The sequence below is a fragment of the Nothoprocta perdicaria genome, unplaced genomic scaffold (assembly GCF_003342845.1).
Source record: "Nothoprocta perdicaria isolate Ctin4 unplaced genomic scaffold, notPer1 scaffold_189, whole genome shotgun sequence".
NCBI lineage: Eukaryota > Metazoa > Chordata > Aves > Tinamiformes > Tinamidae > Nothoprocta > Nothoprocta perdicaria.
This window is the reverse complement of record NW_020455082.1, coordinates 3,183-15,295: the sequence shown is the minus strand read 5'-3', so window position 1 is coordinate 15,295 and position 12,113 is coordinate 3,183. Positions and strand designations below refer to the sequence as shown.

The window sequence follows — 12,113 nt, the reverse complement described above, 5'->3', positions numbered from 1 at the left end:
TTTTTTTTTTTTTTTTTTTTTAAAACACTTAATAGAATTTGGCAACCACTAATTCATTGAAGAACTTCATGTAACCAAAATGGTCACTTCCCTAGCAGTCAAGTAAACAGCATTTTCAATTTTTATTTCTCAAAACTGTGGTTTAAGAAGCAAAGTCATTCTGTATTCAATATTGGAAACACCTCTACCCAGCCCACATTGCTGGGCAAGTTGCCTCTGTTCTTCCAAAGCATTTGGTCACCAACGGACATTCAGAACACAGAAACAAAGAAACTTAACTGGGCAGGTCTTGCTGTTTGGATACAGCTTTTAAATAACTATTTTAGAAACCTAAACAGTCTGGCAGATGCATTTGTCATAGTAAATAAGGAACAAGAGCTATTCAAACATTCACCTATTCGCCCCCACCGTAAAAATAAGTGAACTCCCTTATCTCAGAAATCCAGCTGTAAACAGTTGCAAACAAACCAAATCAACTAGTGGTTTAATTGGAGAATAAACTAGGTTTTTTTCCTTCCTCTTTCACAATACTTACCTAGGTTTTGTAAGCAGAGTTAAATTTTGGTTTCTGAAAGTAGGTTGATCAGGTGCACAGACGGCATTACAATACAGCATTACAATACAAAGATTTGCCTAAAACAACATTTATTTTATTTGAAATGCTTATCCTTTTAAAGAGGTTATTACCAACAGCAAAGCTTGCCAATTCTGCTTTCTATTTTGCTGGAACACATTTCTCAAGTTTCCTGGAAGATTACACTCTTGGCAAATATAACTTGAGGGCTATTATTGCAATAACAAGAATCATTAAGTTCCCGAAATCAGACAAGAGATCTTGCTAAAACAAATAATGCCATATTAGATAAGACAGCTTTATTTTCAGGCACAAGGAAAAGCAAAGCTGCACCTGAAGAAAGGTTGATACTAGAAGTCCAAGTTCAACTGAGATTGACTATTAATTAGAAACTATTTAATACATTACCTAAATATTTGTTATTGGGACAAGCATTTAGAGGGCACAACTCAAGTTTGGTTTACAGCTAACTATTTGCATTCTTATGTTCTGTTAAGTTTTCATCAGAAATCAGCATGCTTAGGTGCTTAAAACCGAAACAAAGTTCCAACTGCTGTCTGAGGTGCAAAGTTTATTATTTTATCTTTTAGAACAATGCAAGATAAGAGAAGAAGGCTCATACTCACTTTGAGAGAGAAACGCCCCCTGCTTTTCCAATCATTTCTTCATGGTGCAGCACTGCTTGGTTCCACGGGATGCGGAGAAACTTTAAGAGAGTCCTCATCCATCTCTCAGGATGTAGTACAAGTTGTTCATAATGTACCAGCATACACCTTTCAAAACCAACCTCCATACACTGGTTATACATTGTCTCTATAGCACGATTCCACTTGGTCAAGCAGTCCCTGTAGCTGTTAAGGTCAAACCCAGCTATGGTGACCTTTCTGGATATCATGGAATGTACGGACGCGCGCCCATCCCGTACCATGAGAAGAAATTTGGCATTGGGGAAAATTCTGGCAAGGTAAGTTAAGGATTTTAGAGCAAAAGGATCTTTGTTACACAAATACGGCGCAGGCTCCCCATGTTTCACAATGATTTCCAATAAAAACGCTTGCATAGCTGAGTCCAGAACCTCATCCGTGACTCCAGCTTCATCCAGTCGGATTTTCTCTTTGCTTGATCTAGCCCACATCTGCTTAACGGCCAGAATTCGTGGGATCACCCTCGTCTCCTCTCCACAGCGAATATCCGGATGCGCATCGAGCATGGCCCGCATTAAAGTAGTGCCACTGCGAGGTACTCCTCCAATAAATATTAAAGGCATGTCTTTGTTGTAGGCAAAAGTTTTATTTGCACTTCCATTGGAACCAGTTCTGACCGTGCTCCTCACACTCTCCACTCGCAGAGGCTGGCTCCGTTCCTCTATCCGGTGGTGACACTCCATGGCGTGCTGGCCCAGGTAAAACACTGTCACGGAGCTGATCACCAGACACGCCAATAGCAAGTTCTGCTTCAGTTTCCCAACCATTTTGGTAAAGGCTGTCACTTGGAAATCACAGACCTTTTATTTCAGATTATCTCCTAGTTCACATGCCATGGGGGTGCTAATGCAAAATAAATCAAGGTCTGTTGAGAAAAAGAAAAAGAAGTTTAAAAGTTTGTCAACAACTACTATGATTAATCAGCAACAAATATCTGACTGGTTGGTTAATAAACACAATGTCTAAACACAAATCTCCCATAATAAGAAGTTATTTGGTTTTCCTCCAGGAGGAGCAGCACAATACATAACAACATTTGCAACTATCATTGCGATTTGAATTTAAATTTCTTAGGTACATTACAAGAACATAACTGAAATAATTCTACAAATAACAAATATTATAGTTTGATCTAGCAAAGATGTCATTTATACAAGACTCTACAAATGGAAAAAATGAGACCATCTTTCTTCTTAAGTGAGGTTTAAGACCTTCCAAAGACAAAAGCAAAGAAGAAAAAATGTTGAAGTTTTCCAGTATTTGGGTAACGCCTTTAAGCAATGAAGAAAAACAATTTGCACTAAGAAAACTTCAAATTTTAGCTAAAGGTAAGCTTTGGTTAAAGTAACATTCAGCCATTAAAAACTACAAACACCAACCAAGATTAAAGTCAACTAAGATTAAAACTAAAATAAATCTTAAACAATGGCAAAGAACAATCTTACTAACTTAGGAGTTTTTGTCCATCCCAATATCCATAAAATCTAAAGCAGATAGACAAAACAAAATTAAGGAATTTGGGATCAATTTCCTTCTTTTCACATTTCTTTTTCTAAAATATGGCTGCCAAAGATGGTTCCTTCAAAAAAGACAATGTGAAGTTAATCAACGTACTTATTATTCCATTAGTTAAAAAAGCCCCTCTTAAGCAGTTTAAGCATAAGCACAGCATAAGGTAGATACTATGTTCTACCTTCAAACAAGAAGGTTGGGATTCCTTCTAAGTGCTGCTGAAAAGCTGGTTAGTTCTGTTAGTCAATTCTACTTCATCTAGAAGAATGTGCATTTTGACTGGTATGACAGCAAGGCTTCCTCCTCGAAGATCAAATGTTGTACTTTAAAGTTAAGAATTTGATTATGCAGTTACTCCATAGAAAGCTTTTATAGAAAGCACCCAAATGGCAAACACAACTCGGTAGATAATAACAGTAAGAAAACGATGCTTCAAAAAGCCTCATAGCAGCCAATATCTATGAAGTTTATTGTTTTAGTAACTTCCCATTTATACAGTGGTATAAAATTAATTTGAAAATATATTTTGAATCTGATTTGTTATAGTATAATCTTTCTTCTGGTCCTACAACATCGTACTTTAGTCCATTTGAAATAATTGTTAAAAGAATAGTGAAGTATGGGATCTCATCTCTATCAGCAGGTATCAATAATATGGATTTCGCTTCACTTTCCAATTGGCAGTTTAAGTAGTATTGAATTCTTGGTCACAAAACCAATCTATGTCTTACATCTACATTTTTCATTCATTAAAAATTACTGTATAGGAAGCTCTTTTACCCTTATTCTGTTGCTCATCAGCTTTGGATGATGAGAAAGATGAGATGGAAAGATGAGAAGATTCTTCCTCTCCAAATTCAAGTGAAATTAAAACTCCTTAATTGCAATTTTCAGTAAGATCTTGCTTTTCATGGCTGAAATAACTTGCAGAACAGATACGAATCACATGGTTTTAGCTGCAAAGAGCTCCAAATACTGAGATACTGCCAATGTTTTAAATAACTGGCTTCCTCAAACTTTTTCCATCTCTAAATGAAGAACTCCCTTATCCCCACTTATCCCCTCTCCAAAACATTATCAACTTAATATTTTCTTCCTTGAAAGGATACAAATCCTTTCATTAGCTCAGGGATTCCCTGCAAGATCCCCTAGGCTTCCACCTTACTGGACTGCCAGCCGTGCCGGTGCCCAGCAGCCGCTGGCAGCCGCTCCTGCGGATTTTGCCATCAACTCTGGTACCTGGCACAGATTTGGTGCCATGCAGCCCGCTCTATGAAGTGCTCGGTCAGTCTGGGCAACCAGGCAGCTGCAGATACTGATGGGTTGCAGAATTCCCGCTTAGTGCCCCAACTCTTCTCTGGAGCAGCATCCGGATGCACGAGCTCAAGGAAGCAGAAAGGGAATTCCTCGCGCAGGCAGAGCTAAGGCAACGCTGATTTCTTCTGCAGCGAAGGGCCAGGGTGCAAACAAGTGCCTTGCCAGCTCTGTATTGCCAAAGCTTATTCCAAATCAACAGTTGTCACAGGCTGCACTCTGAGTGTGGCCTCCAGTCTTTGCTACCAAAATTAAACTGAAGCCATAATCCAAGGATTAACACATTCCTTTTCACAGGAGCAGTCAAGCAGATCTGCTGCACTGAGGGGATTCTGCTCTTGTAATCACCTTATCCTCAGTAACGAATCTCATTCTACTTGCAGCGTTCCCTAGAAGGGCTGGATTATAACAAAAACATATATGAGTGTGTGTGTGTGTGTGTGTGTGTGTGGACTGATATAAGTCAATAGATATCAGTCCAATCAGACAATATATATCAGTCCACAGCACTAAATTCTGATCAGGTTTAACTTGCACACTTAGCTTTCAGTTAGGAAAAAGAAATTACTCTTCATAAAACCAGCATAAAATAGCATATAGATTGGCTTAAATGCTTTTAAGTAAATCTATACTATTTCAAAAGTCAACATTCTTTAGGCAGAAGTTATGCAACAGAAATTATCCTTTGCTGCAGAGCACACAAGACCTGCAAATATTTGCACTTTATACAATCCCTTACACTGTTCATTTTTGAGTAAATTCCAAAGAACTAATTTCCTCAGGAAAAAATAAATAAATAAATAAAAAATAAAAAAGCCTTCTCCACCTTTCAGAAGTATCCCTGGAAATCACTAACATTCCCCAAATGCAAAAGTCAATTACAGCTGTTCATCAAGGGGAGCAATAACAACAAAAGAAAAAAAAAAAAGTCAATACTGTGTTTTATTGTTTTGCTCTGGTCACTTATTTAAAATATCAGTAAGAAAAGAGTCTGGATAACTGAAGAGCAAGCAGAATCCAGGAGAGACCATTGACTGAAGGCCAAACACGCAGCTCCCAGGCTGGGTAAGGCACAGCCATGAGTCACTCTCAGCACAGTTCCCACGGCCAAGGCAAGTGAGGGTTTTGCCATCTCTGAAGTGGATTCCTGAACTGCCGAAAGTGTTGAGCCCTCGCATACAGAGGGAAACATCCACATGACAAAAACCCCAACCCACCAACAACAGACATTTACAAAGTTGCTGTGTCAAATGAAAAGTTCAGCAACACCAAAGGTGGAAAAACCCTGAAGAGTTATAAGCCAAATTGCTAAAAACCTTCCGTGCTACTGCTTTCCCCCCAAAAAGGAATACCTGGAGCGTGCAGCTACCATACAGCTTGGCAAGACCAAAGGTTTGGACATCAGGAAGTCGTTAGAGGAGCCAATAGAAACAGCACCTCTCTCAGCAAAGCAGTTGTGTGAGCTCCCAAGCTCTTCTTTGCACCATATGTCTTAAAGGACTTTAAATATAACTAAACATGACACATGGAAGTTAGGGTTCTTGTAGCGGCTTGCAATACGCAGACACCACTTTCTCCGTCCTCTGCGGGAGGAAGTGTTCTGCATCACATCAACGTCAACCTCAGGAACTCCATTACCATCCACTAATACTCTACTGTTAACAGCAGCTGAGTTGCCAACAGTTCAAGTCACATCGAGATAGTCTGCAGTCCCTTGCTGGCTTTAAGCAGAGCTTTGGAAATGCACAGTTTTTTTCACCCATCACGACCTGGGAGGAGCAGATGGCCCCTCCTGCTAAATGCAAAGACAACAGCAAAAACAGAAGCTGCAATTTGCAGGAAACTACTAGGGTAGATGAGGCTGTGAGCAGCAACAGTTCCAAGTGAGAGACTGAACTAGTTTCTAGAAAATAGTAAGCGTAACTCAAAGTAGAATCAGAGTTAGGATCTACAAATTTCAGTAACCAAGAAAGTGCAGCTAAGCAGAATTGGATATAACGGAATTACTGCCAGCATATCAAGCCTCTGAGTCAGCCACCCAAGGATGCTAGCGAAGCAAAACGGCTGCTTTTGTTTCCTTGTTCTGCACAAACTAGTTCTCTCTCTCCCCGCACATGCAATAGGTCAAGACTCGGGCTGCTAAAGTCCATTTGAAAAAGCATTCAAGCTTTTTTGCTTGGTGAAGAGGCAAGTTATTCATTTGGATTTTGTGTTGCAACAATTTAGGGGCTTTAAAAGCCACCCACCACCAAACAAGCAAAACAAACATTCTTTGTTAGGGAAAAAAGATCCATTACTCTCTAGTAACAAGCAACCTTGACAGGCTTGAGAGCTCAAACTTTGCTTTGGAGCCTGCGTAGTAAGGCTCCTCTATCTACTAATTTTCAACCAAAGACACTTTTTCTATGGCTAAACCAACAGGACAGCAACACTGATATTTGCATTGGCCAGGTTAAAGAGCAAAAACTTCAAGGTGCCAGAGGAGGAAAGGAAGACACTGACAGGGTACAGATTTGCTTTAACTCACAGCAATACTTCTGCCACCAGAAGCAGAGGGAAGTGACAGATGTTGCTAGTTCTGTAACTTCTTTCTTTCAGTTTAGCAATACTGCATCTGCTTGGCCTCTTAAGCAGCAAGGTAAGCAAGGGCAGTGAGAGAGATGCGGCAGATCTGCTCTTCTGATGCACCTACCTGCCTAAGCCCAAGTGTTTCCTTGCACAGAAGGACCTTTGTCACAATCTTTAAAAGCCACTTTATTTTGCTCAAACAAAGAGGAAACCTACCCTGAAAAGTTTCCTCTACAGCAGCAAGAAAACAAAGAGGCAGGTTCTTCAGCTGCAGGACCACTGCCCTGCTATGGCCCCAGCTCCTGGCCAAGCACTGCTCACCCAAGAGCCCAGGGCAGGGGATTTTGGAGGGTCTCACACACCGGGACTTCCTGCCTCCCTCTGCACAAACACTATCGAGTCACCCGCCTAACAAAGAAACACAGCAGAGCTGAGTTCACTTGTGACATACATGGCCAAAACATCAGATTTTAAAGAAACCTCTTCAAAGTAACGCGTTTTGAAAACCACTAGAAACACAGTAAAAGATTTCTTAACAGAAAGTTCCATATTAAGCTCACCCAAATAGCATACAGTGGCAGCCTTGCTGTATTTCTGAACTGATGTTAAGAAAACGTTTTACAAGAATTCCATAGAAATCTTTCCTTCAAGGAGCTGATTTGTCTTTGGTCATTCCTATTTGTTCACCACAAAGAAGACTGCATAGGGAAGCTGGCAGTTACATGATAATGGTATAGCAAAACACCGAGAAACACAACCAAAGTATTCTAGGGTACCACTTACAGAAGCGAGGCAAACTTCTTGTTACAGGCTCATTCAGAAGAAAAAAAAAAGTCATTTAAAGCAGTGTTTATGCCATCATCTTAATGATTTCCCGACAGGGCAGATGTCATTCATGTAACAGAACCAGAGGGGTGCCAGAGTATAGCGCAAACAAGCAAATCTCAAGCCTAAGACCCTGCAAAGTTGGAATGAAAATGACAAGACTCCTAAGTCCATCTTCAGTCTTCAATCACCCTGGCAAGACCAGCAAGCTGTTTTCTCTAAATTATCTCTATCTGAGCTGAGGATGCATGCAAATCAGCTAAGGGTGAGAAGAGGAGACCACAAGATCGTGTGAGCATTTGCTCTTCACCTCTTGGGAGATATAAGCAATAAGATATCTGGAGGGAAACATTTGGGATGCAGGAATAGCCAAGCAGATCAAGGGAAGTCCAAGTTCCTGCAGAACAGTGTGGCAACTGTAATGACAGTAATTTTGCCCAACTGTATCAAGGAATGTGGTTCACATATCCCCTTGGAGCAGAACTTGTTTTAAAAAGAGGGGTTATTTTTTTGAGAGAGGAAAAGGGGAGGAGAAATACATAAGGATCCTATTAACCTTCACAGCCAGAGAGTGCTGCTGGATCCTAAGTTTCCAGACTAGAGGACACTAAACACAAGCATGCAATCATTACACAATTTCCAATTGCTGTGCTCTTTCATATGCACCTACCTCTTTCTTTTACCAGCTACCAAACAAACAAAAAATCCTCCCCAGAAAACATCCAGCAAATGAACAGAAAAGCCACCATCATCCCTCGTCTTTCTTTACAATCCTTCATCACACTAGTTACATCAAAAACAAACAAAAAAATGGGGAAATGCAGAGGCATTCGAGCCTCTCTGGATCACCAACAATTACAAGGTCTCCTAACAAGGAAGAGAAAAGTCGGACACTCCCGGACCAGCTAATGATGCCACCAAAGCACTAAACGTGAAGCTGCATTAGGATCAGCACCATTTTAAACCTCTTCGGCCAGTTCACAGAGAAGCAAACTGAGATGTATACGTCCCACGTACACATAGTGCATGCGGGGCTTGCATGGTGAATACTCAAAGAGCCAGCATGCTCCCAGCGACGCAAGGACACACAACGCTGGTTTAGCAATACAGAAATAATAATAATAATAATAAACAGTCCTGGAGAGCAAGTAAGCATATGGAATTTTCCCGGCAGCACGCACAGACCATCTCCCCTTTAAACAAAACCAGTCATCAGCAGCAACAACCCACGAGCGGCAGCCGAGCTCGATGCCGCACAACTCGCGAGGGTGCCGAAAGGGGGAAACTGCTCAGGACTATTAGACATCCACGAACTTACCACCAAAAAAAAAAAAAAAAAAAAAAAAAAAAAAGAGAAAGGAACGTGGGCGCCAAGTTGGGAGTAACAGGTACGAACTGGGCGAAGGCGGCAGCGCTTCCAGTCAGAGGCAGCGCCCGGGCTGCTCCGTCCCGCCCGCACACGCCGCGCGCTCCCGGCCCGCGCCTGCGGCCGTTAACCGCGGTGGGGGGCGGCGGTTAACGGCCGCCAACGGCCGCTCCGCCGCGCAGCGCCTCCGGAGAGCGGCGCGCACCGAGTCCTCACCTGCGCTGCTGCCGCCTCGCCTGCCGCCGCCGCCAGGGCCGGGCTGCTGCCGCCCCTCCTCTGCTGCCGCCGCCGCCGCGGCCCCCCGCGGGCAGCATCGCCGTGGGGAGCGGCCGCCGCCACCGCCGAGAGCGGAGCCGCTTCCCCGCCCGCCGCCGCCTGCCTCCCTCAGCCGCGCCGCCGCGGCTGCCATGGAAATCACAAGCGCGCCCTCATTGGCCGCACGCCTCGATGTGTCGCCGCACGCGGTTGGGCCGCCGCGGCGGATTGACAGCTGCGGGGCGGGGCCTGGCGGCGGGGGGGGGGCGCCACTGGCGCGCACATCTGGCGAACACCTGGGGCGGGGCCGCGGCGGCGCCAACATCTGGGCAGATGCGCAGGGCAGGTGCGAGGCGGGAGCAGCTGGTGGCGCCGCTGGGCACCTCTGCGCACATCTGGCCAGGGCAGCGCCGTGTTTGCCTCCCGGGGCAGCCACGTGCGCTGGGGCAGGCGGGGAGGCGCAGGAACAAGAGCTGCAGCCTCCGCGCTCCCGGCGCACCCTCTCCGAGGAAGGGAGCAGAACGGGCTTCAGCCACATGGATCACTTAAAAATAATAATATCATTTAAAAAATAACAGGTGAAGTCTTACTCTGTGCAGAATGCTGCCCGCTTTGGCTATGCCAGTCTTCAGAGATTGTTTTTGCCGCAGAAATCACCTAAAATTTAGAATCCTGTTGTTTACCCCGTCCGGGCAGATTTCATGCACGTTGCTACAGAAGTCAGGGGCATTTTAAAAGGCAGAGTTAAGTTAAACCTCTGGGTAGACACGTGGTGCCGCAGCACAAGCTGCAGGGGCTCCAGCGCTGTCACGGAGCTGGCTTGGGGGGCTCTGCTGCTGACGCCGGTTTCTCAGCAGAGGGGCAGGGGACCCAAACCAAGTGTCAGCCACATGTGGGAGCAGAGGAAACATCTGCAACTACCGCTGGGCTGCAAACACGAGCCCGAAAGCTCCGTCTGCTCCTGCCAGGTGCCTCGGCCTCCATCTGGGAAGCTGCTGCTGGGAGCTACTTTGCCCTGTGGGCGCCAGGACTTAATCCCAGAGGATACTCACACCCACGGATCGGGTCACCGTGAACAAAGACTGGACGAGGGCCACGCTAACCACATCCTTCCCCGTTCCCCCAGCAAAAAGACAGCACTGATACCTAAAGAAAGGGGAATCAAAGTTGAATTCGGGTTGTTGGCATTACTACGGTGGTATGAAAGGAGATGCATATCCCTGCGATGACACTAAATATCCCAGAAACAGGATAATCGACGGACGAAGGCGGCACTGAGCTCCCCCGTCCACACTGAAACGGCCACCATGCCTGCAATAGCCACTCGCAAGGAAGGAAAGAGCTGGCTGCTGCTTTTAGAACTTTCTTTTTTTTCCTTTAAGCTGTTGATTTATGCCGAGTTGGAGGAAAAAGCCAAATATATACATTTGCACATTAAACAGTTCAGAGAGGAAACCACACTCCATAGCTCCCTCTTGACACCGCACGTTTTATCCTGGCGAACCCCACGTGCCTCACTAGTAAAACACGAGATGGGCATGGGCAAGTGTTTTCCCAGTGGGAAAAGCTCCGCTGGATCCTTCGGAAGCCCCTGACAGCAACGGCTTCCTATGGGGCACAAGAGACCAGGAATCCCCTCTCAAATCCCTGCTCCCTGGCAGCAGCTGAGGGTGATAAATGTTATTTGCTCCTGGAAAGGGGCTGGTGGGAGCTGATGATTTAAAGGCGAAATACTCTAGAGCCTGTTTCCCACGCGTGTGACCCACCTGGTTCTCCATGCATGGGTATCCGTGTGGACAGACTTTTCCCACTGCCTGATCTGGAAAGTCCTGGGCCTGGGCTCAGTGCAGGGGTTGCTGCCAAGCTGCACTCCCGGCTCCTGGGGCTGGCTTTTATTCCCAGGGCAGTTTTGCAGCCGGGGCAGCGCAGACACCACTGGAACGGGTGAAGCATCAGGGCAAAGTCCGGGGAAGCGCAAACACGGGGCCACAGGAGCAGCCCGATGCCCCTGCAGTGTCACTTCGGCTTGTTTGGCTTCAATTGATCATTTTGTTTTTACAGAAGCTTTTCCATGGGGACAGTGACAGCCAATATGTTTCCAGCGCTGGCAGACACATGGCAAAATCCACTACTCTTTGCTCCCTTCCTGCTCCTTGCAGCACTGGCTGACATCCCCCTCTGCCACGAGGTACACGTTAAATTAAAAAAAAAATAAAAAATAATAAAAAAAAAAGTAGGGAAGGACAAAACACTGCAAGGAAGCAACGTGCTGAAGCTGAACCTGAGAGCAACACAGAAACACTCAATTTTCTGCAATAACCCTCTAGCCGCCCTGCAGAGCAGCATGGCAGAGGGAAGTAACAACACGACGCCCTCCCCTAACTGCATTTTGAAACTGGTAAGAGCAAGAGGCTGCGGATATTCCCAAAGGGAAGAGAAAAGGGGCAGAAAGGCAGAGTCTGTGCGGGACCAGGGTTCGCGCCAGCATCCGCCCGGTCCCCTCTGCTCTGCTGTTTGCAAATGCATAGGCGCAAACAGCCCTTTCCACGCTCCAAACACCATTCCAACCATTCCCCCAGGAACCTGCACGCGTTTGCATCTCGCTGCTGCATTGCTCAAGGTGGTGGTAGCACCATCTTGGTGACAAGGGTGGATCGCTGCCTTCACGTCCTCGAGCCGGGGGGCGGCTGCGCTTTGTGCGCGAGAGCCACTTTGGGGCCAGGGGAGGCGTTTTTGGGCTCCTGACCGGCTCGTACCTGCAGCGGGTCCTTGTCTGCCTGTCCCCGTGGGTGGCATTTCCTCTCTCCCTGCGCCCAGGGCAGCCTCACAGCCACGACCTGTTAAACTCAGGCTGAATCACGTCAAAATCCATCTGCCTGCAGAGGCGGGTGACGCAGGAGCCACTTTAATGATTAACCTGGGGCTCCCACGGGCCTCCTGTGCCGGCTTCGTGGCCCTCCGCTTGCGGATGCCCCTTGGCTCCAGCCCCCGTCTG

General features: G+C 45.7%; 1 protein-coding gene across 3 annotated transcripts in view; it reads right to left on the bottom strand.

Moving 5' to 3' along the window:
* Positions 1-11,890, bottom strand: part of TPST1 (tyrosylprotein sulfotransferase 1) — a 28,033-nt gene extending 16,143 nt beyond the window's left edge. For all 3 annotated transcript variants that reach the window (XR_003248998.1, XM_026036996.1, XM_026036995.1), the window contains exons 1-2: positions 11,875-11,890; positions 1,201-2,143 (exon numbers count right to left, since the gene is read on the bottom strand). Coding sequence is in view for 2 of the 3 variants with exons in the window: in XM_026036996.1 (XP_025892781.1) it covers positions 1,201-2,045 (845 nt within the window). In the remaining variant the exon portion in view is untranslated. The remainder of the gene's footprint in view (positions 1-1,200; positions 2,144-11,874) is intronic.
* Positions 11,891-12,113: the final 223 nt, after the last annotated feature.